Source organism: Chiloscyllium punctatum, chromosome 39, assembly GCF_047496795.1.
Source record: "Chiloscyllium punctatum isolate Juve2018m chromosome 39, sChiPun1.3, whole genome shotgun sequence".
NCBI classification, from domain to species: domain Eukaryota; kingdom Metazoa; phylum Chordata; class Chondrichthyes; order Orectolobiformes; family Hemiscylliidae; genus Chiloscyllium; species Chiloscyllium punctatum.
In genome coordinates this window covers 69,222,196-69,246,159 of record NC_092777.1, presented here as the reverse complement: position 1 = coordinate 69,246,159, position 23,964 = coordinate 69,222,196, and the positions used below count along the sequence as shown (strand labels likewise).

At 52.5% G+C, this 23,964-nt stretch overlaps 1 protein-coding gene across 1 annotated transcript; it reads right to left on the bottom strand.

Annotated features, from left to right (window-relative positions):
* Nucleotides 1-1,607: 1,607 nt before the first annotated feature.
* Nucleotides 1,608-17,832, bottom strand: LOC140464199 (caspase-14-like). Its single transcript, XM_072559050.1, has 6 exons — nt 17,791-17,832; nt 11,206-11,355; nt 7,392-7,617; nt 4,979-5,098; nt 3,546-3,655; nt 1,608-1,739 (listed from the first exon to the last, which is right to left on the bottom strand). The coding sequence occupies exons 1-6, from the start codon at nt 17,830-17,832 to the stop codon at nt 1,632-1,634; spliced, it is 756 nt and encodes a 251-aa protein (XP_072415151.1). The 3' UTR covers nt 1,608-1,631.
* Nucleotides 17,833-23,964: the final 6,132 nt, after the last annotated feature.

The following is a 23,964-nucleotide window of genomic DNA, read 5'->3' as shown; positions in this document are numbered from 1 at the left end:
GAGAGCTTTACTCTGTATCTAACCCCGTGCTGGTCCCTGTCCTGGGAGTTGTTTGATGGGGGACAGTGTAGAGGAAGCTTTACTCGGTATCTAACCCCGTACTGTCCCTGTCCTGGGAGTGTTTGATGGGGGAACAGTGTAGAGGGAGCTTTACTCTGTATCTAACCCCGTGCTGTCCCTGACCCTGGGAGTGTTTGATGGGGGACAGTGTAGAGGAGCCCCCCTACCCCATAAGAATTTATTTGTGTCTCTGTTGAATTGTGTTTTTAAATAAATGTGTTGAAGCTTGTTGTAGATAATGGAACAAGTCTCTTTCCAGAATCTTCCCGCCACCTCCCGACATTCTTCGTGGGCCCCAGTGATCGTGCTTTCTGTTTTTGGGCTGGGGGTGAGTTGAGGTGGGGGTGAGAATCACCTTCCTCATCCCTGTTCATTGGAGAAACCGAACTGGGACCCAGCCCCAGATCAATCCAGGGGTCTACAGGAGCAGCTCAGAGGCTGGGAATCCTGCAGCGAGTAACTCCCCTCCTGACTCTCCCCCCATCGGGTCAGAGGCTGGGAATCCTGCAGTGAGTAACTCCCCTCCTGACTCTCCCCCCATCGGGTCAGAGGCTGGGAATCCTGCAGCGAGTAACTCCCCTCCTGACTCTCCCCCCATCGGGTCAGAGGCTGGGAATCCTGCAGCGAGTAACTCCCCTCCTGACTCTCCCCCCATCGGGTCAGAGGCTGGGAATCCTGCAGCGAGTAACTCCCCTCCTGACTCTCCCCCCATTGGGTCAGAGACTGGGAATCCTGCAGCGAGTAACTCCCCTCCTGACTCTCCCCCCCAAAGCCCTGTCCCACCATCGACAAGGCACAAGTCAGGAGGGTGAGGGAATACTCCCCACTTGCCCTGGACGGGGGCAGCTCCAACAACACTCGAGAAGCTCAACACCGTCCAGGGACAGAGCAACCCCACCCCCCCACACTCGATCGACACACTGACCCCCACCTCCAATACTCACTCCCTCAGCCTCTGACACTCCAGGGAAAACAGCCCCAGCCTGTTCAGCCTCTCCCTGTAGCTCAAATCCTCCAACCCTGGCAACATCCTTGTAAATCTTTTCTGAACCCTTTCAAGTTTCACAACGTCTTTCCAATAGGAAGGAGACCAGAATTGCACGCAATATTCCAACAGTTGCCTAACCAATGTCCTGTACAGCCGCAACATGACCTCCCAACTCCTGTACCCAATACTCTGACCAATAAAGGAGAGCATACCAAACGCTGCCTTCACTATCCTATCGACCTGTGACTCCACTTTCAAGGAGCTATGAACCTGCACTCCAAGGTCTCTTTGTTCAGCAACACTCCCTAGGACCCCACCATTATGTGTAAGGCCCCAAGATCTCGAATTGTTATCAAAACAGACTGTATTGCTCAAAAATTCACACCTACTCCAATAGTGTCAGTGAAAGTGTTTAATTACAAACGTGCTTGGAAACCGCTGGCAATTTTCCGAATGACCGAGAGACTCGGCAAGCAGTTCCCCAAAGGAATCATGAAGGGAATCCCCCAACAGGATTTCCAGGAGTAGGGTCCAAACAGCATCAAGAGGTAGCTGTTGAGGACCATCTCTCGGGGCTGGTCCGTCACTCATGGAGGTACACAGCCTTGGTCAGGGTGGATTCCATCACCAGGGTGGTCTTTGCTGTCGTGTTCCCATATTGCAACTCCTTCTTCACCATCCTGTGATTCACCTGCAGCGTCCGAGAGAACAAGGACACTGAGCAAACATTCCTGTGGAGATGGGCGTACAGGATGTATTCCGAAACGCTGTTGTACCCCAGGGCTTCGCTGCTCCCACCCTCGGGAGACTCTCTGTGTGGAGTTTGCACATTCCCCCCACCCCCCACCCCCGTGTCTGTGTGGGGTTTCCTCCGGGTGCTCTGGTTTCCTCCCACAGTCCAAAGATGGGCAGGTCAGGGTGGATTGGTCATTGCTAGGTTACCCGAAGTGTTAGGGGCATTAGTCAGAGGGATATGGGGCTGGGTGGGTTACTCTTTGGAGGGTCGGTGTGGACTGGTTGGGGGGGGGGTTAGGGAATATAACCATTGCCCCATGACATTCAAAGACATTACCATCACCGAATCGGCCATTATCCACATCCTGGGGGCTACCATTAACCAGAAACTCAACAAGACCCACAACGTAACGACAGCGGCTACAGGAGCAGGTCAGAGGCTGGGAATCCTGCAGCGAGTAACTCCCCTCCTGACTCTCCCCCCCAAAGCCCTGTCCCACCATCGGGTCAGAGGCTGGGAAACCTGCAGCAAGTAACTCCCCTCCTGACTCTCCCCCCATCGGGTCAGAGGCTGGGAATCCTGCAGCGAGTAACTCCCCTCCTGACTCTCCCACCATCGGGGTCAGAGGCTGGGAATCCTGCAGCGAGTAACTCCCCTCCTGACTCTCCCACCATCGGGGTCAGAGGCTGGGAATCCTGCAGCGAGTAACTCCCCTCCTGACTCTCCCCCCATCGGGTCAGAGGCTGGGAAACCTGCAGCAAGTAACTCCCCTCCTGACTCTCCCCCCATCGGGTCAGAGGCTGGGAATCCTGCAGCGAGTAACTCCCCTCCTGACTCTCCCACCATCGGGTCAGAGGCTGGGAAACCTGCAGCAAGTAACTCCCCTCCTGACTCTCCCCCCATCGGGTCAGAGGCTGGGAATCCTGCAGCGAGTAACTCCCCTCCTGACTCTCCCACCATCGGGGTCAGAGGCTGGGAATCCTGCAGCGAGTAACTCCCCTCCTGACTCTCCCCCCAAAGCCCTGTCCCACCATCGACAAGGCACAAGTCAGGAGGGTGAGGGAATACTCCCCACTTACCCTGGACGGGGGCAGCTCCAACAACACTCGAGAAGCTCAACACAGTCCAGGGACAGAGTAACCCCCCCCATCAAACACTCCCAGGGACAGACACAGGGGGGAACACCACCCCCTGAGGGAGCAGCAGATACAGGGGGGGGAACACCACCCCCTGAGGGAGCAGCAGATACAGGGGGGGGAACACCACCCCCTGAGGGGGCAGCAGATACAGGGGGGAACACCACCCCCTGAGGGAGCAGCAGATACAGGGGGGGACACCAACCCCTGAGGGAGCAGCAGATACAGGGGGGGGAAACACCACCCCCTGAGGGAGCAGCAGATACAGGGGGGGGAACACCACCCCCTGAGGGAGCAGCAGATACAGGGGGGGGAACACCACCCCCTGAGGGAGCAGCAGATACGGGGGGGGGGACACCACCCCCTGAGGGAGCAGCAGATACGGGGGGGGGGACACCACCCACTGAGGGGGCAGCACTTACAGGGGGGAACACCACCCCCTGAGGGAGCAGCAGATACAGGGGGGGACACCACCCCCTGAGATTTCACTCTGAGCCCCCACACCCCATCCCGATTGGGAACGATATGGGCCGTTCCTTGAGTGTCGCCGGGGTCAGAATCCTCGAACCCCCTCCCTCACGGGGCATTGTGTGGGGATGAGGGTGGTGTCACTGGTTCGACTGACCTTGACGAAGAGATCGTACAGATGGAACTGGTCTCCAAACTCTCGGAATACCTCATCCATGAAGGTGATCAGGAAGGAGCCTTCCTTCGGATCCCGGTAGGCCACGTACCCTAACAACAGGGTTAGATGGTTACACAGTGTAAAGGAGAGAAAGGGGACCCCACTCCCTCAGCACTGACCCTCCCACAGTGCCCCCTCCCTCAGCACTGACCCTCCCACAGTGCCCACTCCCTCAGCACTGACCCTCTGACAGTGCCCACTCCCTCAGCACTGACCCTCTGACAGTGCCCACTCCCTCAGCACTGACCCTCTGACAGTGCCCACTCCCTCAGCACTGACCCTCCGACAGTGCGGCACTCCCTCAGCACTGACCCTCCGACAGTGCCCACTCCCTCAGCACTGACCCTCCGACAATGCCCCACTCCCTCAGCACTGACCCTCTGACAGTGCGGCACTCCCTCAGCACTGACCCTCCCACAGTGCCCACTCCCTCAGCACTGACCCTCTGACAGTGCCCACTCCCTCAGCACTGACCCTCTGACAGTGCCCACTCCCTCAGCACTGACCCTCCGACAGTGCCCACTCCCTCAGCACTGACCCTCTGACAGTGCCCACTCCCTCAGCACTGACCCTCTGACAGTGCCCACTCCCTCAGCACTGACCCTCTGACAGTGCCCACTCCCTCAGCACTGACCCTCTGACAGTGCCCACTCCCTCAGCACTGACCCTCTGACAGTGCCCACTCCCTCAGCACTGACCCTCTGACAGTGCCCACTCCCTCAGCACTGACCCTCTGACAGTGCCCACTCCCTCAGCACTGACCCTCTGACAGTGCCCACTCCCTCAGCACTGACCCTCTGACAGTGCCCACTCCCTCAGCACTGACCCCCTGACAGTGCCCACTCCCTCAGCACTGACCCCCTGACAGTGCCCACTCCCTCAGCACTGACCCCCTGACAGTGCCCACTCCCTCAGCACTGACCCCCTGACAGTGCCCACTCCCTCAGCACTGACCCTCTGACAGTGCCCACTCCCTCAGCACTGACCCCCTGACAGTGCCCACTCCCTCAGCACTGACCCCCTGACAGTGCCCACTCCCTCAGCACTGACCCCCTGACAGTGCCCACTCCCTCAGCACTGACCCCCTGACAGTGCCCACTCCCTCAGCACTGACCCTCCGACAGTGCCCACTCCCTTAGCACTGACCCTCTGACAGTGCCCACTCCCTCAGCACTGACCCTCTGACAGTGCCCACTCCCTCAGCACTGACCCTCTGACAGTGCCCACTCCCTTTCAGTCTGGGATCCCCTTCCCCCAGGGATTCTGGTTTCTGGACATTTCCAGTACATCACTGCCCTCTGCTGGTAACGGGTTTGTCTGCAGCCCAGGAGCTCGTTCCTGTCACTGAGTAAGGGACAGAGTAATGCACTGACCACGAGGTGCGGGGTAGACTGCAAAGGTGTCAGACATTGTGGGCAGTTTCTTTTGCTCAACAGCTTCCTGTGTGGTCGTCGAGCGGAATCCAGTCGTGACGACCCCAGCGTCAACTTTCTCTGGAATGGAGAGAAACGATGATCTGAGAATTCTGGCTGTTGGCCTCATGACGATCAACAGGTCAAGCTGCGACCATTTCCTAGTGTTCTCCTCGGGTGAAGGGGTCAAGGTGTTTACAGTGACAGATTACAGGCATCCACCCACCGATGGACAATTCCATTCTGACTGACCCATGGTTGGGCCAGGAATACGTCTCCGAGCCAGTGCTCTTCGCCAACTCCTGCCTCACAGTGCCAGCACCCCAGGTTCAATGCCCACATTGGGGCAACTGGCTGTGTGGCATTTGCACAGTCTCCCCGTGTCTGCATGGGTTTGCTCCCACAGTCCAAAGACATGCAGGTTAGGGTGGATGGGCCATGCCGATAGTGCCCAGGTTAGGGTGGATTGGCCGTGCTAAATTGTCCCCGTAGTGCCCAGGGATGTGCAGGTTAGGGTGGATTGGCTGTGCTAAATTGTCCCCGTAGTGCCCAGGGATGTGCAGGTTAGGGTGGGATTGGCCGTGCTAAATTGTCCCATAGTGCCCAGGGATGTACAGGTTAGGGTGGATTGGCCGTGCTAAATTGTCCCCGTAGTGCCCAGGGATGTGCAGGTTAGGGTGGATTGGCCGTGCTAAATTGTCCCATAGTGCCCAGGGATGTGCAGGTTAGGGTGGATTGGCCGTGCTAAATTGTCCCGTAGTGCCCAGGGATGTGCAGGTTAGGGTGGATTGGCCGTGCTAAATTGTCCCATAGTGTCCAGGGATGTGCAGGTTAGGGTGGATTGGCCGTGCTAAATTGTCCCCGTAGTGCCCAGGGATGTGCAGGTTAGGGTGGATTGGCCGTGCCCATAGTGCCCAGTGATGTACAGGTTAGGGTGGATTGGCCGTGCTAAATTGACCCATAGTGCCCAGGGATGTACAGGTTAGGGTGGATTGGCCGTGCTAAATTGTCCCATAGTGTTCAGGGATGTACAGGTTAGGGTGGGATTGGCCGTGCTAAATTGTCCCATAGTGCCCAGGGATGTACAGGTTAGGGTGGGATTGGCCGTGCTAAATTGTCCCATAGTGCCCAGGGATGTGCAGGTTAGGGTGGATTGGCCGTGCTAAATTGTCCCCGTAGTGCCCAGGGATGTACAGGTTAGGGTGGATTGACCGTGCTAAATTGTCCCCGTAGTGCCCAGGGATGTGCAGGTTAGGGTGGATTGGCCGTGCTAAATTGTCCCCATAGTGCCCAGGGATGTACAGGTTAGGGTGGATTGGCCGTGCTAAATTGTCCCCGTAGTGCCCAGGGATGTGCAGGTTAGGGTGGATTGGCCGTGGGAAATGCAGGGTTATGGGGATAGGGTTGGGGGGTGGGTGTGGACTTGATGGGCAGAATGGCCTGAATCCACACTGTATGGATTCTGTGAACAGTTGGTCTTAGTACTGTCACCACCAACTCATCCCAGCACGGGGTTAGATACAGAGTAAAGCTCTCTCTACACTGTCCCCCCATCAGATACAGAGTAAAGCTCTCTCTACACTGTCCCCCCATCAAACACTCCCAGGGACAGGGACAGCACGGGGTTCGATACAGAGTAAAGCTCTCTCTACACTGTCCCCCCATCAGATACAGAGTAAAGCTCTCTCTACACTGTCCCCCCATCAAACACTCCCAGGGACAGGGACAGCACGGGGTTAGATACAGAGTAAACCTCCCTCTACACTGTCCCCCATCAAACACTCCCAGGGACAGGGACAGCACGGGGTTTAGATATAGAGTAAAGCTCCCTCTACACTGTTCCTCACTCCCGGGTCCAAGGACAGCACGGGGTTTAGATCCAGAGTAAAGCTCCCTCTACACTGTCCCTCACTCCCGGGTCCAGGGACAGCACGGGGTTTAGATATGGAGTAAAGCTCTCTCTACACTGTCCCTCACTCCCGGGTCCAGGGACAGCACGGGGTTTAGATATAGAGTAAAGCTCCCTCTACACTGTCCCTCACTCCCGGGTCCAGGGACAGCACGGGGTTTAGATATGGAGTAAAGCTCCCTCTACACTGTCCCTCACTCCCGGGTCCAGGGACAGCACGGGGTTTAGATATGGAGTAAAGCTCCCTCTACACTGTCCCTCACTCCCGGGTCCAGGGACAGCACGGGGTTTAGATATAGAGTAAAGCTCCCTCTACACTGTTCCTCACTCCCGGGTCCAGGGACAGCACGGGGTTTAGATATGGAGTAAAGCTCCCTCTACACTGTTCCTCACTCCCGGGTCCAGGGACAGCACGGGGTTTCGATCCACAGAGATTGAGTTCCGAAAGCTGGCGATAAACCATACCTCCACGACAAGCTTGGATGATGAAGACCTTTGGTTTGTTTTGGAGCTGAGGGCACTCTTTATTATTGAACATCTCAAAGATCATCTCCAGTTCCACTCCGTTTTCGGTCGGTGCTCCGAAAATACTTGTATCGTTTCCATGGGCCAGGAGGAAGATGAACACACAGCTAACGTTCCGTGGATTCTTCAGTTCCTCACGAAATTGTTCCATCGCGGGGATTATTTCCTGAGGACAACAAAGCGATTCAAAAGGCAGTTTGTGGGGAGGTCTGTAATGACCAAAATGGTGACAATTGATCCACTTCCGATCCCGTTCCCTCGAACACACCACGTGTTCCTCAGGGGAGTGTCCTGGGCCCAACCATCTTCAGCTGCTTCATCGATAACCTTCCCTCCATTAGAGGGTTCGAAGGAGAGACATTCACTGATGTTAGCACAATGTTCAGCACCATTCTCTGCTTCTCAGATACTGATACAGTCTGTGTTCAAATACAGCAAGAACTGGACAATATCCAGGCCTGGTCTGACAAGGAGCAAGTTACAGTCACACCACACAGAGACCAGGCAGAGACCATCTCCAACAAGAGAGAATCGAACCATCGGCCCCTTGACATTCAATGGGGTTACCATCACTGAATCCCTCACTACCAAGATCCTGGGGGTTACCATTGACCAGAAACTGAACTGGGACCCAGCCCCAGATCAATCCAGCGGCTACAGGAGCAGGTCAGAGGCTGGGAATCCTGCAGTGAGTAACTCCCCTCCTGACTCTCCCCCCATCGGGTCAGAGGCTGGGAATCCTGCAGCGAGTAACTCCCCTCCTGACTCTCCCACCATCGGGTCAGAGGCTGGGAATCCTGCAGCGAGTAACTCCCCTCCTGGCTCTCCCCCCAAAGCCCTGTCCCACCATCGGGTCAGAGGCTGGGAATCCTGCAGCGAGTAACTCCCCTCCTGACTCTCCCACCATCGGGTCAGAGGCTGGGAATCCTGCAGCGAGTAACTCCCCTCCTGACTCTCCCCCCATCGGGTCAGAGGCTGGGAATCCTGCAGCGAGTAACTCCCCTCCTGACTCTCCCCCCAAAGCCCTGTCCCACCATCGACAAGGCACAAGTCAGGAGGGTGAGGGAATACTCCCCACTTGCCCTGGACGGGGGCAGCTCCAACAACACTCGAGAAGCTCAACACAGTCCAGGGACAGAGCAACCCCCCCCCATCAAACACTCCCAGGGACAGACACAGGGGGGAACACCACCCCCTGAGGGGGCAGCAGATACAGGGGGGAACACCACCCCCTGAGGGAGCAGCAGATACAGGGGGAACACCACCCCCTGAGGGGGCAGCAAATACGGGGGGGGGGGGAACACCACCCCCTGAGGGGGCAGCAGATACAGGGGGGGGGAACACCACCCCCTGAGGGGGCAGCAGATACAGGGGGGGGGAACACCACCCCCTGAGGGGGCAGCAGATACAGGGGAGGGAACACCACCCCCTGAGGGGGCAGCAGATACGGGGGAACGCCACCCCTTGAGGGGGCAGACACAGGGGGGAGCGTCACTCCCGGGACTGCCCCTCAGAGCCACACCCCCCCACCCCTCCCGATTGGGAACGATATGGGCTGTTCCTTCAGTGTCGCCGGGGTCAGAACCCTGGAACTCGCTCCCTCACGGGGCATCGTGCGGGGTCCCCCTCACCACACAGGGGGTTAGGGGTGGACTACAGTGGGTCAGGAAGGCTTCTCACCCCCAGCTATTCGGGGGTGGCAATTAGGGACGGGGTGATAAGTGATGAGCTCGGCAGTGATAGCTGCATACTACTGCTGTGAAGTTGAAGGCGTGTACTGTACCTTTAAGAGAGAGTGAATTCTGGCAAGCACCTGGCGTGTGACTAACTAGCAGGCACAGAGCGTCCTGGAGAATTCAAAGTTGTAACCTTAAGCTGTAACATTTGGGTGGTAACCTAGATATCTCAATAGATTTCACTGCAGTTCAAATTTAACCAGTTATAATTATGCCCCAAGATACTAAAACCCAATCAACTTTCAATTTTACTGTTTTGACAACATTGAACCAATGAGACGATCCTATGTTTGGGGTATAAAAAGCATGCCTTTTGGACAGTTAGCCATTGTCAGACAGAATGCCCGAAAACCCTCTTCATCAACGGTACCTTTTGCATATGAAATATCTGTGCAGCGCAAGGCAGTAGACAACCCAGGGAGATCTACAAACAGATGACGATCGACACTGGAGACAGTAGCCGTTGTCTGGTTTTGAAAATAAAGTTCCTGTAAATTTAGTAGGGGCTTTATCGAGTCAGAGCTGAAAAATGTGTTGCTGGAAAAGCGCAGCAGGTCAGGCAGCATCCAAGGAGCAGGAGAATCGATGTTTCGGGCATGAGCCCTTCATCAGGAATGAGGAGAGTGTGTCCAGCAGGCTAAGATAAAAGGTAGGGAGGAGGGACTTGGGGGAAGGGGCGCTGGAAATGTGATAGGTGGAAGGAGGTTAAGGTGAGGGTGATAGGCCGGAGTGGGGGTGGGGGCGGAGAGGTCAGGAAGAAGATTGCAGGGTAGGAAGGTGGTGCTGAGTTCGAGGGTTGGGACTGAGACAAGGTGGGGGGAGGGGAAATGAGGAAACTGGAGAAATCTGAGTACATCCCTTGTCGTTGGAGGGTTCCTAGGCGGAAGATGAGGCGCTCTTCCTCCAACCGTCGTGTTGCTATGGTCTGGCGATGGAGTCGTCTAAGGACCTGCATGTCCTTGGTGGAGTGGGAGGGGGAGTTGAAGTGTTGAGCCACGGGGTGGTTGGGTTGATTGGTCCGGGTGTCCCAGAGGTGTTCTCTGAAACGTTCCGCAAGTAGGCGGCCTGTCTCCCCAATATAGAGGAGGCCACATCGGGTGCAGCGGATGCAGTAAATGATGTGTGTGGAGGTGCAGGTGAATTTGTGACGGATATGGAAGGATCCCTTAGGGCCTTGGAGGGAAGTGAGGGGGGAGGTGTGGGCGCAAGTTTTGCATTTCTTGCAGTTGCAGGGGAAGGTGCCGGGAGTGGAGGTTGGGTTGGTGGGGGGTGTGGACCTGACGAGGGAGTCATGGAGGGAGTGGTCTTTTCGGAATGCTGATAGGAGAGGGGAGGGAAATATATCCCTGGTGGTGGGGTCCGTTTGCAGGTGGCGGAAATGACGACGGATGATACGATGTATATGGAGGTTTGTCGGGTGGTGGGTGAGGACCAGTGGGGTTCTGTCCTGGTGGCGATTGGAGGGGCAGGGCTCAAGGGCGGAGGAGCGGGAAGTGGAGGAGATGCGGTGGAGGGCATCGTCAATCACGGCTGGGGGGAAATTGCGGTCTTTGAAGAAGGAGGCCATCTGGGTTGTACGGTATTGGAATTGGTCCTCCTGGGAGCAGATGCGGCAGAGATGAAGGAATTGGGAATATGGGATGGCGTTTTTCCAGGGGGCAGGGTGGGAGGAGGTGTAGTCTAGGTAGCTGTGGGAGTCGGTATATTGTTATAGAGTGGGAGGTAGATAACAAACCTTTAAGACAAAGGAAGATTAGAGCTGTAAATAATTGTTGTTTAACGTTCGCCTTTGGAGTTAAAGAATAAAATTGTTGTTTTTTTTCTTTAAATAGTGGAATTTAGATAGTTCTCTGTCACTTGTACATTAACAGATTACGAGGCAAGGTGAGTTTTCCTGTGGTTTACTTAGCAGAAGGGTTTACTATTGTGTCGTCACACTACGAATGGACTAGCACGGGAAGCATCAATTCCAACAAACGTTCAGCGAAACTGTTCAATAAAAAAGGATGAGTGGTTACCTCTTCCTTTGGATCAATGCATTCCTTGACATGAAAGTGGAAATAATCCAAGAGGTTCCTCAGCCTCTGTAAATCCTCCTCGGCACCCCGCCTGTCCTTCTTGACACAGAGCAGAAAAGCGACTCTGTCCCCAGACACGTCATAGCGATCCTGGGAGGGAGTATATATCAATACCTTTCAAGCATGTTGTCAAATGTGAGATCCGAAAAGCCGGAAATTATTGCAGCGGCGACATTTTTCGGGAAAATTGCAAGCTGCACGGAGTGAATTTAAGAAGCCCGGCAGAAGATTAAAAAGTCAAACCTGATCAGTTGTAATTTCCGGTTTACATCCAATGCCAAACCCAAGCGAGGGAAGGATGAAAGGAGATAAATCAATGGCTGAAGAGCTGGCATATTGTTCAGGTTTTTGGTCAGTTGGAATGTGTCCTGGGACAGAAAAGAGTTGCTCAAAAAAAAGATGGGTCTAAACTGCTAAGGCAGGGAGATTTGCTCATCCTCTCAATAGGGGGTGTTGTACTGATCCAGAACTGGGCAGAGGAGGATAGCTGAACAGCAGTGTGACTGGAAGGATTGACGGGGAAGGTTGAATGTGAGGAGAGCATGTCAATCGCTAAAGAAACACAAGAGCGAGTCAGAGCATGTCGTAATTCTGAAGAACCAAATGGCATTTATTTCAGTGCAATAACTGAAACGTACTTCTGGGCACAGGCTCTGATTCAGTCTGGCAATGTTGCAAGAGGAAATCATATAACCAGCAGACAATAGGTGCAGGAGTAGGCCATTCTGCCCTTCGAGCCTGCACCACCATTCAATATGATCATGGCTGATCATCCTCAATCAGTATCCTGTTCCTGCCTTCTCTCCATAACCCTTGATTCCACTATCCTTGAGAGCCCTATCCAACTCTTTCTTGAAAGTATCCAGAGACTGGGCCTCCACTGCCCTCTGGAGCAGAGCATTCCACACACCCACCACTCTCTGGGTTTCTCCTCATCTCTGTCTTAAATGGACTACCCCTTATTTTTAAGCTGTGTCCTCTGGTTCGGGACTCACCCATCAGCGGAAACATGTTTCCTGCCTCCAGAGTGTCCAATCCTTTCATAATCTTATATGTCTCAATCAGATCCCCTCTCAGTCTTCTAAACTCTAGGGTATACAAGCCCAGTCGCTCCAGTCTTTCAGTGTAAGGTAATCCCGCCATTCCAGGAATTGACCTAGTGAACCTACACTGCACTCCCTCAATAGCCAGAATGTCTTTCCTCAAATTTGCACACAGTACTCCAGGTGTGGTCTCACCAGGGCCCTGTACAGCTGCAGAAGAACCTCTTTGCTTCTATACTCAACCCCTCTTGTTATGAAGGCCAGAATGCTATTAGCCTTCTTCACGACCTGCTGTACCTGCATGCTTACCTTCATTGACTGGTGTACAAGAACACCCAGATCTCTCTGTACTGCCCCTTTACCTAAATTGATTCCATTTAGGTAGTAATCTGCCTTCCTGTTCTTGCCACCAAAGTGGATAACCATACATTTATCCACATTAAACTGCATCTGCCATGCATCTGACCACTCACCTAACTTGTCCAGGTCACCCTGTAATCTCCTAACATCCTCATCACATTTCACCCTGCCACCCAGCTTTGTATCATCAGCAAATTTGCTAATGTTATTACTAATACCATCTTCTATATCATTAATATATATTGTAAAAAGCTGCGGTCCCAGCACGGATCTCTGCAGTACCCCACTGGTCACTGCCTGCCATTCCGAAATGGAGCCATTTATCACTACTCTTTGTTTCCTATCAGCCAACCAACTTTCAATCCAAGTTAATATTTTGCCCCCAATACCATGCGCCCTAATTTTGCTCACGAACCTCCTATATGGGACTTTATCAAAGGCTTTCTGAAAGTCCAGGTACACTACACCCACTGGATCTCCCTTGTCCAACATCAGAGTTACATCCTCAAAAAATTCCAGAAGATTAATCAAGCATGATTTCCCCTTCATAAATCCATGCTGACTCTGACCTATCCTGTTACTGCTATCCAGATGTGTTGTAATTTCATCCTTTATAATAGGCTCCAGCATCTTTCCCACCACTGAGGTCAGACTAACTGGTCTATGATTTCCTGCTTTCTCTCTCCCACCTTTCTTAAAAAGTGGGACAACATTAGCCACCCTCCAATCCGCAGGAACTGATCCCGAATCTATCGAACTCTGGAAAATAATCACCCAATGCGTCCACAATTTCTAGAGCCACCTCCTTCAGTACCTTGGGATGTAGACCATCAGGCCGCGGGGACTTACCAATCTTCAGACCTAACAGTCTCTCCAGTATGATTTCCTGCCTAATATAAATTCCCTTCAGTTCACCCATTACCCTGGGTCCTTCAGCCACTATTACATCTGGGAGATTGCTTGTGTCTTCCCCAGTGAAGACAGATCCAAAGTACCTATTCAACTCTTCTGCCATTTCCTTGTTTCTCATAATAAGTTCACCCGTTTCTGTCTTCAAGGGCTCAATTTTTAGCCTTAACAATTTTTTTTCTTTTCAACATACCTAAAAAAAAGCTTTCACTATCCTCCTTTATATTTTTGGCCAGTTTGCTTTCCTACCTCAGTTCTTCTCCACCTATTGCCATTTTAGTGATCCTCTGTTGCTCTTTAAAGGTTTCCCAGTCCTCTGGCTTCCCGCCCATCTTTGCTATTTTATACCTCTTCTCTTTTATCTTTGTATAGTCCTTAACTTCCCTCGTCAGCCACGGCCACCCCAGCCTCCTCGAAGAATCTTTCTTCCTCTTTGGAATGAACCGATCCTGCACCTTCTGCATTATACCCAGAAACACCTGCCGTTGTTGTCCCTGCTCGGGTAATGAGCCATTGACCTTTGGCCAACTCCTCCCTCATAGCTCCATAGTTCCCTTTGTTCAACTGCAATACTGACACTCCCAATTCTCCCTTCTCCCTCTCAAATAGTAGTTGTCGAATAGCGATGACCTTCCAGCAATTAGATTAGATTAGATTAGATTACTTACAGTGTGGAAACAGGCCCTTCGGCCCAACAAGTCCACAGCGCCCCGCCGAAGCGCAACCCACCCATACCCCTACATCTACATCTTACCTAACACTACGAGCAATTTAGTATGGCCAATTCACCTGACCTGCACATCTTTGGACTGTGGGAGGAAACCGGAGCACCCGGAGGAAACCCACGCAGACACGGGGAGAATGTGCAAACTCCACACAGTCAGTCGCCTGAGGCGGGAATTGAACCCAGGTCTCTGACGCTGTGAGGCAGCAGTGCTAACCACTGTGCCACCGTACCGCCCACAAATGAAGGCTAGGAAAGCTACAGGAAGGCTAGGAAATGGGGCAAGAGGGGGAGGGAGGCTGGTGAATTTGATCAAGGAATACATTACTGCTGTAACTGGGGAAGATATTCCTGAAAAATCGCCCAGTGAAAATATACAGGTAGAAATTATGGAAAGTCAATAATTGATGAGTTGTACTAAAGGCCCACCACTAGTAAGACAGAAATTGAGAAACAATTTTGTTGGGAGATCTCGGATATATGGGAGTATAAGAAGGTTGCAATAATGGGGGATTTTAATTTTCCAAACATTGGCTGAGGCGAGAATAGTGTTAAAGGTTTAGATGGTGAAGAGTTTGTCAAACGTGCAGAAAAAAATGTTCTTTATCAATATGTGGATGTTCCTGCTAGAGACAGAGCAAAACTAGACCTTCTTTTGGTTGTTATAAAGTAGGGCAGGTGACTGAAATAAAAGTCGGGGAACACTTTGGGTCCACAAAGTTAAAAATCGCACAACACTAGATTATAGTCCAACAGGTTTATTTGGAAGCACTAGCTTTCGGAGCGCTGCTCCTTCATCAGGTGGTTGGGGAGAATAAGATCATAAGACACAGAATTTGTAGCAAAAGTTTACAGCGTGATGTGACTGAAATTATATATTGAAAAAGACCTGGATTGGTTGTTAGGACCTTTTTGAACAGCCATGTTGGTCTCGGTTCTTTCATGTGTAAATAGCAAAACCTTTTTTAAAAGTTACATTCGCAAGTGAACTTTAACAATTGGCGTCATGTCAGCCCTGATAATGTACTGAAGGTGTTAGCTTCCCCATGTGAGGCTGTCTGTGCCACAATGGTCAGACTGATTCCAGTCTAAAAAACAGATTTACAGAACCTTACATAGATTCATACAGCTTTTGAGCAAAATAAAATGTTTTTTTTGCAAAGTTTTGAGCAAACCAGCACTCAAAAAGCTAGTGCTTCCAAATAAACCTGTTGGACTATAACCTGGTGTTGCGTGACTTTTACCTTTGTACTCTCCAGTCCAACACCAGCGTCTACAAATCATAACGTTGGGTCCAGCGATCATAACTCTATTGTAGTTTCAAATGGTTATGGAAATGGATAAGACTTCCATAAAAGTTAAAAGTTTTTAATTGGAGTAAGGCAATCTCTAATGGTATGGGACAAGGATTTTCAAAAGTTGGTTGGAGTTGACTGTTCGCAGATAAAAAAGAATCTGACAGGTGGGAGGTGTTCAAGAGTGTGATGACAAGAGTTCAGAGGCATTAAGTTCCTGTTAGAGTGAAGGGTGGGACTGGTAAGATTAAGGATCAATGGATGAATAAAGTTATTGAGATTTTAGTCAAGACTAAAAGGGAATAAAGACAACTTGGTTCAGGTAAATTTCTTAATTAATATAAAGAGTGTAATGGCATTCTTAAGAGAGAAATCAGGAGGGCTAAGAGGGGATATGAGATAGCATTGGCAGGTATGGTTAAGGATAATCCAAAGCGATTAAGAGTAAGAGGGTAAGTAGAGAGAGGTTTGGGCCCCTTAAGGATCAAGGAGGTCAGCTTTGTGTTGAACCCCAGGAGATGGGAGAGATATTAAATGAAGATTTCAGTCAGTTTTTACTGTGGAGAAAGAAACTTTGATGTTTTAAAAACAGCTCACGTTCTGGAAGAGGAGGTTCGGGAGGTCTCCTGATCTAATGTATCCAACGACACTCTGGGATGTAAGGGAGGAAATTATAAGGCTCCCTTGCAGAAATATTGGCATCATCTATACCTCCAGGTGAGGTACCCGATGACTGAAGTGTGGTTAATACTGTACCTTTGTTTAAGAAAGGTTGTCAGGAGAAATTGGCCAACTGTAGACCCGTGAGTCTGACTTTGGTTATGGATAGATTGTTGGAGGTGATTATAACAGATAGGATTTATGGACACTTCGAGGGGCAAAAATTGATTAGGGATAGTGTTATGGATTAGGCCAAATCATTCAAACCATTCTTAAACAGGCAGCCCCAGTCCATAACTTTGCAATTTGTTTCAGAAAGTGTCCAGTGAAAATGGCCTGGATTACATTAGTTAGATTGACTACTAGATTTTAAAACAGATAAAGATTTATCACAAAATTACACAATGAAACACAGAGACTAGAATAACAACCCCCTACTGAACTCAGTCTATCCAAACCAGACTTAATTATGCTGTTGCAAATATACACAACAGTCCCAATAAGCAAACTCCCGATAAAACCCAGTGCAACTGGAACACATGCTTCCAGGTTGAAGGGCAGAGAAAGAGAGAGAGAGAGAGATTCCACACGGCTCCATGTTGAACGTCCATCCAGTTTAAGACTGAACTCAAACTGCTCAGTTAGAGAGCTGACCGCTCCCCTTTCATTATACAGGTCACTTCTAAACCACGACCTGAAGTCTCATCTGTTTACACTGAAACAAAAGGCCTCTCAAACTCCTTTCCATCCCTGTACCAAACCAGACTGATCGGAGCCCGGCCTGGTGTATTACCCCTCTGAAAAAGAAAATCAAGGACAGAGTCTCCTTGAGCCAAGGAACAGCTTTGAGAGAATAAAGATGGACTAGCTTTGTGACAATGGTTTTGTGTGAGGAAAATCATGTTTCACAAACTTGATTGGGTTGTTTGAGGAAGTTGCTAAAAAAGTTGATGAGGGCAGAGCAGTAGCCGTCATTTATTGGGATTTTAGTAAAGCCTTTGACAAGGTTCCACATGGTAGACTAATTAGTAAAGTTAGATCACATGGGATTCAGGGTGAGCTCGCTGATTGGATAGATAACGGCAGGAGACAGAGTGTGATGGTGGAGAGTTGGTCATTGAACTGGAGGCCTGTGACCAGCAGTGTTCTACAGGGATCGATTCTGGGCTCTCTTTCATTTATCATTTCTATAAATGATTTGGATGAGAATATAGAAGGGATGGTTAGTAAGTTTGCAGATGACATCGAAATTGGTAGCATTGTAGACAGTGAAAAAGGTTTTATAAGGCTATAAAGGGACCTTGATCAATGGACGAAGGAGTGGCAGATGGAGTTCAATTTGGTAAAACATTTTGGTAAAACAAACGAGGGGAGGGCTTACACAGTTAATGGTAGGGCCCTGGGTAGTGTTGTAGAACAGGGGGACCTAGGGGTGCAGGTATATTGTTCTTTGAAGTTTGCATACGCAAAGACGGGGGGGTGGGGTGGGAGCGGGGGGAGTGGGGGAAGTGAAGAAGGCGTTTAGCACACTTGCCTTCATTGCTCGGTTGTTTGAGTGTAGGAGCTGGAACGTCATGTTGGGGTTGTACAGGACATTGGTGAGGATTCTTCTGGAATAATGTGTCCAGTTCCTGTCGCCCTGTTATAGGAAGGATATTATTAAACTGGAGAGGGTTCGGGATAGATTTACCAGGATGTTTCTGGGTATGGAAGGGTCGAGTCAGAAGGAGTGGCTGGACAGGACAGGGACCTTTTTAACTGGAGGGGAGGAGGTTGAGAGCTGACCTATTAGAAGTTTATAAAACCATGAGGGGTATAGACAGAATTAATGGGAGTTGTCTTTTCCCTCGGATGGGGAATTTCAGAACAAGGGGGCACAATCTTCAGGTGAGACTAGAGAGATTTAGGAAGGACATAGGAGCAATGTTGTTTTACACACAGGGTGGTTTGAGTGTGGAGTGACCTTCTAACATAAGTGGTGGATGTGGAAACAATTCCAATGTTTACACAACATTTGGATGAGTACACGGGTGGGAAAGGTTAGGAGGGATATGGGCATGCAGCAGGACAAGTGGCACGGGATTAGTCTGGGATTATGTTTGTCACGGACTGGTTGGTTCAATCTCTGTCCCCTCCTCCAGCCCCTACACCCCCTCCCTATCTCTGTCCCCTCCTCCAGCCCCTACACCCCCTCCCTATCTCTGTCCCCTCCTCCAGCTCCTACACCCCCTCCCTATCTCTGTCCCCTCCTCCAGCCCCTACACCCCCTCCCTATCTCTGTCCCCTCCTCCAGCCCCTACACCCCCTCCCTATCTCTGTCCCCTCCTCCAGCCCCTACACCCCCTCCCTATCTCTGTCAACCCTCCAGCCCCTACACCCCCTCCCTATCTCTGTCACCTCCTCCAGCCACTACACCTCCTCCCTATCTCTGTCCTCCCTAAGTCCATTTCTGTTACAATCGCTGTTTCTATTCCAATGTTCTAACTCTAAACCTGACGAGCCCTTTCTCGTTCTCTCTATCCTGCTATTTGTCGCTAATCTAATTTCCACCTCGTTCTTGCTGAATCCCTTTCTCAACTGAAAGGGCAGGGAGTCAGGAGTGAGTGGGGTTAGACTGGGTGGGATATTAAAGGGAGTGGGGAGTGAGGGGGGAGAGTGGGATTAGACTGGGTGGGATATTAAGGGAGTGGGAAGTGAGGGGGAGAGTGGGATTAGACTGGGTGGGATATTAAAGGGAGTGGGGAGTGAGGGGGGAGAGTGGGATTAGACTGGGTGGGATATTAAGGGTGTGGGGAGTGAGGGGGGAGAGTGGGGTTAGACTGGGTGGGATATTAAGGGTGTGGGGAGTGAGGGGGGAGATTGGGGTTAGACTGGGTGGGATATTAAAGGGAGTGGGGAGTGAGGGGGGAGAGTGGGGTTAGACTGGGTGGGATATTAAAGGGAGTGGGGAGTGAGGGGGGAGAGTGGGATTAGACTGGGTGGGATATTAAGGGTGTGGGGAGTGAGGGGGGAGATTGGGGTTAGACTGGGTGGGATATTAAAGGGAGCGGGGAGTGAGGGGGGAGAGTGGGATTAGACTGGGTGGGATATTAAAGGGAACGGAGTGAGGGGGGAGAGTGGGGTTAGACTGGGTGGGATATTAAAGGGAGTGGGGAGTGAGGGGGAGAGTGGGGTTAGACTGGGTGGGATATTAAAGGGAGTGGGGAGTGAGGGGGGAGATTGGGGTTAGACTGGGTGGGATATTAAGGGTGTGGGGAGTGACGGGGAAATTGGGGTTAGACTGGGTGGGATATTAAAGGGAGCGGGGAGTGAGGGGGGAGAGTGGGATTAGACTGGGTGGGATATTAAAGGGAACGGAGTGAGGGGGGAGAGTGGGGTTAGACTGGGTGGAATATTAAAGGGAGTGGGGAGTGAGGGGGGAGATTGGGGTTAGACTGGGTGGGATATTAAGGGTGTGGGGAGTGAGGGGGGAGATTGGGGTTAGACTGGGTGGGATATTAAAGGGAGCGGGGAGTGAGGGGGGAGAGTGGGATTAGACTGGGTGGGATATTAAAGGGAGAGGGGAGTGAGGGGGAGAGTGGGGTTAGACTGGGTGGGATATTAAAGGGAGCGGGGAGTGAGGGGGGAGAGTGGGGTTAGACTGGGTGGGATTGTAAGGGAGTGGGGAGTGAGGGGGGAGAGTGGGGTTAGACTGGGTGGGATATTAAAGGGAGTGGGGAGAGTGGGATTAGACTGGGTGGGATATTAAAGGGAGTGGGGAGTGAGGGGGGAGATTGGGGTTAGACTGGGTGGGATATTAAGGGTGTGGGGAGTGAGGGGGGAGATTGGGGTTAGACTGGGTGGGATATTAAAGGGAGTGGGGTGTGAGGGGGGAGAGTGGGGTTAGACTGGGTGGGATATTAAAGGGAGTGGGGTGTGAGGGGGGAGAGTGGGGTTAGACTGGGTGGGATATTAAAGGGAGCGGGGAGTGAGGGGGAGAGTGGGATTAGACTGGGTGGGATATTAAGGGTGTGGGGAGTGAGGGGGAGAGTGGGATTAGACTGGGTGGGATATTAAGGGTGTGGGGAGTGAGGGGGGAGAGTGGGGTTAGACTGGGTGGGATATTAAGGGTGTGGGGAGCGAGTGGGATTAGACTGGGTGGGGTATTAAAGGGAGCGGGGAGTGAGGGGGAGAGTGGGATTAGACTGGGTGGGATATTAAAGGGAGTGGGGAGTGAGGGGGAGAGTGGGATTAGACTGGGTGGGATATTAAGGGTGTGGGGAGTGAGGGGGGAGAGTGGGGTTAGACTGGGTGGGATATTAAAGGGAGCGGGGAGTGAGGGGGGAGAGTGGGATTAGACTGGGTGGGATATTAAAGGGAACGGAGTGAGGGGGGAGAGTGGGGTTAGACTGGGTGGAATATTAAAGGGAGTGGGGAGTGAGGGGGGAGATTGGGGTTAGACTGGGTGGAATATTAAGGGTGTGGGGAGTGAGGGGGGAGATTGGGGTTAGACTGGGTGGGATATTAAAGGGAGCGGGGAGTGAGGGGGGAGAGTGGGATTAGACTGGGTGGGATATTAAAGGGAGAGGGGAGTGAGGGGGAGAGTGGGGTTAGACTGGGTGGGATATTAAGGGTGTGGGGAGTGAGGGGGGAGATTGGGGTTAGACTGGGTGGGATATTAAGGGTGTGGGGAGTGAGGGGGGAGATTGGGGTTAGACTGGGTGGGATATTAAAGGGAGCGGGGAGTGAGGGGGGAGAGTGGGATTAGACTGGGTGGGATATTAAAGGGAACGGAGTGAGGGGGGAGAGTGGGGTTAGACTGGGTGGGATATTAAAGGGAGTGGGGAGTGAGGGGGAGAGTGGGGTTAGACTGGGTGGGATATTAAAGGGAGTGGGGAGTGAGGGGGGAGATTGGGGTTAGACTGGGTGGGATATTAAGGGTGTGGGGAGTGACGGGGAAATTGGGGTTAGACTGGGTGGGATATTAAAGGGAGCGGGGAGTGAGGGGGGAGAGTGGGATTAGACTGGGTGGGATATTAAAGGGAACGGAGTGAGGGGGGAGAGTGGGGTTAGACTGGGTGGAATATTAAAGGGAGTGGGGAGTGAGGGGGGAGATTGGGGTTAGACTGGGTGGGATATTAAGTGTGTGGGGAGTGAGGGGGGAGATTGGGGTTAGACTGGGTGGGATATTAAAGGGAGCGGGGAGTGAGGGGGGAGAGTGGGATTAGACTGGGTGGGATATTAAGGGTGTGGGGAGTGAGGGGGACAGTGGGATTAGACTGGGTTGGATTGTAAGGGAGTGGGGAGTGAGGGGGGAGAGTGGGGTTAGACTGGGTGGGATATTAAAGGGAGAGGGGAGTGAGGGGGAGAGTGGGGTTAGACTGGGTGGGATATTAAAGGGAGTGGGGAGTGAGGGGGGAGAGTGGGGTTAGACTGGGTGGGATTGTAAGGGAGTGGGGAGTGAGGGGGGAGAGTGGGGTTAGACTGGGTGGGATATTAAAGGGAGTGGGGAGAGTGGGATTAGACTGGGTGGGATATTAAAGGGAGTGGGGAGTGAGGGGGGAGATTGGGGTTAGACTGGGTGGGATATTAAGGGTGTGGGGAGTGAGGGGGGAGATTGGGGTTAGACTGGGTGGGATATTAAAGGGAGTGGGGTGTGAGGGGGGAGAGTGGGGTTAGACTGGGTGGGATATTAAAGGGAGTGGGGTGTGAGGGGGGAGAGTGGGGTTAGACTGGGTGGGATATTAAAGGGAGCGGGGAGTGAGGGGGAGAGTGGGATTAGACTGGGTGGGATATTAAGGGTGTGGGGAGTGAGGGGGAGAGTGGGATTAGACTGGGTGGGATATTAAGGGTGTGGGGAGTGAGGGGGGAGAGTGGGGTTAGACTGGGTGGGATATTAAGGGTGTGGGGAGCGAGTGGGATTAGACTGGGTGGGGTATTAAAGGGAGCGGGGAGTGAGGGGGAGAGTGGGATTAGACTGGGTGGGATATTAAAGGGAGTGGGGAGTGAGGGGGAGAGTGGGATTAGACTGGGTGGGATATTAAGGGTGTGGGGAGTGAGGGGGGAGAGTGGGGTTAGACTGGGTGGGATATTAAAGGGAGCGGGGAGTGAGGGGGGAGAGTGGGATTAGACTGGGTGGGATATTAAAGGGAACGGAGTGAGGGGGGAGAGTGGGGTTAGACTGGGTGGAATATTAAAGGGAGTGGGGAGTGAGGGGGGAGATTGGGGTTAGACTGGGTGGGATATTAAGGGTGTGGGGAGTGAGGGGGGAGATTGGGGTTAGACTGGGTGGGATATTAAAGGGAGCGGGGAGTGAGGGGGGAGAGTGGGATTAGACTGGGTGGGATATTAAAGGGAACGGAGTGAGGGGGGAGAGTGGGGTTAGACTGGGTGGAATATTAAAGGGAGTGGGGAGTGAGGGGGGAGATTGGGGTTAGACTGGGTGGGATATTAAGGGTGTGGGGAGTGAGGGGGGAGATTGGGGTTAGACTGGGTGGGATATTAAAGGGAGCGGGGAGTGAGGGGGGAGAGTGGGATTAGACTGGGTGGGATATTAAAGGGAGAGGGGAGTGAGGGGGAGAGTGGGGTTAGACTGGGTGGGATATTAAGGGTGTGGGGAGTGAGGGGGACAGTGGGATTAGACTGGGTGGGATATTAAGGGAGTGGGGAGTGAGGGGGGAGAGTGGGGTTAGACTGGGTGGGATATTAAAGGGAGTGGGGAGTGAGGGGGGAGAGTGGGATTAGACTGGGTGGGATATTAAAGGGAGTGGGGAGTGAGGGGGGAGATTGGGGTTAGACTGGGTGGGATATTAAGGGTGTGGGGAGTGAGGGGGGAGATTGGGGTTAGACTGGGTGGGATATTAAAGGGAGTGGGGTGTGAGGGGGGAGAGTGGGGTTAGACTGGGTGGGATATTAAAGGGAGTGGGGAGTGAGGGGGGAGAGTGGGGTTAGACTGGGTGGGATATTAAAGGGAGCGGGGAGTGAGGGGGAGAGTGGGATTAGACTGGGTGGGATATTAAGGGTGTGGGGAGTGAGGGGGAGAGTGGGATTAGACTGGGTGGGATATTAAGGGTGTGGGGAGTGAGGGGGGAGAGTGGGGTTAGACTGGGTGGGATATTAAGGGTGTGGGGAGCGAGTGGGATTAGACTGGGTGGGGTATTAAAGGGAGCGGGGAGCGAGTGGGAGAGTGGGATTAGATTGGGTGGGGTATTAAAGGGAGTGGGGAGTGAGGGGGGAGATTGGGGTTAGACTGGGTGGGATATTAAAGGGAGTGGGGTGTGAGGGGGGAGAGTGGGGTTAGACTGGGTGGGATATTAAAGGGAGTGGGGAGTGAGGGGGGAGAGTGGGATTAGACTGGGTGGGGTATTAAAGGGAGTGGGGAGTGAGGGGGGAGAGTGGGATTAGACTGGGTGGGATTGTAAGGGAGCGGGGAGCGAGTGGGAGAGTGGGATTAGACTGGGTGGGGTATTAAAGGGAGTGGGGAGTGAGGGGGGAGAGTGGGGTTAGACTGGGTGGGATTGTAAGGGAGTGGGGAGTGAGGGGGGAGAGTGGGGTTAGACTGGGTGGGATTGTAAGGGAGTGGGGAGTGAGGGGGGAGAGTGGGGTTAGACTGGGTGGGATATTAAAGGGAGTGGGGAGTGAGGGGGAGAGGGGGATTAGACTGGGTGGGATATTAAAGGGAGAGGGGAGTGAGGGGGGAGAGTGGGGTTAGACTGGGTGGGATTGTAAG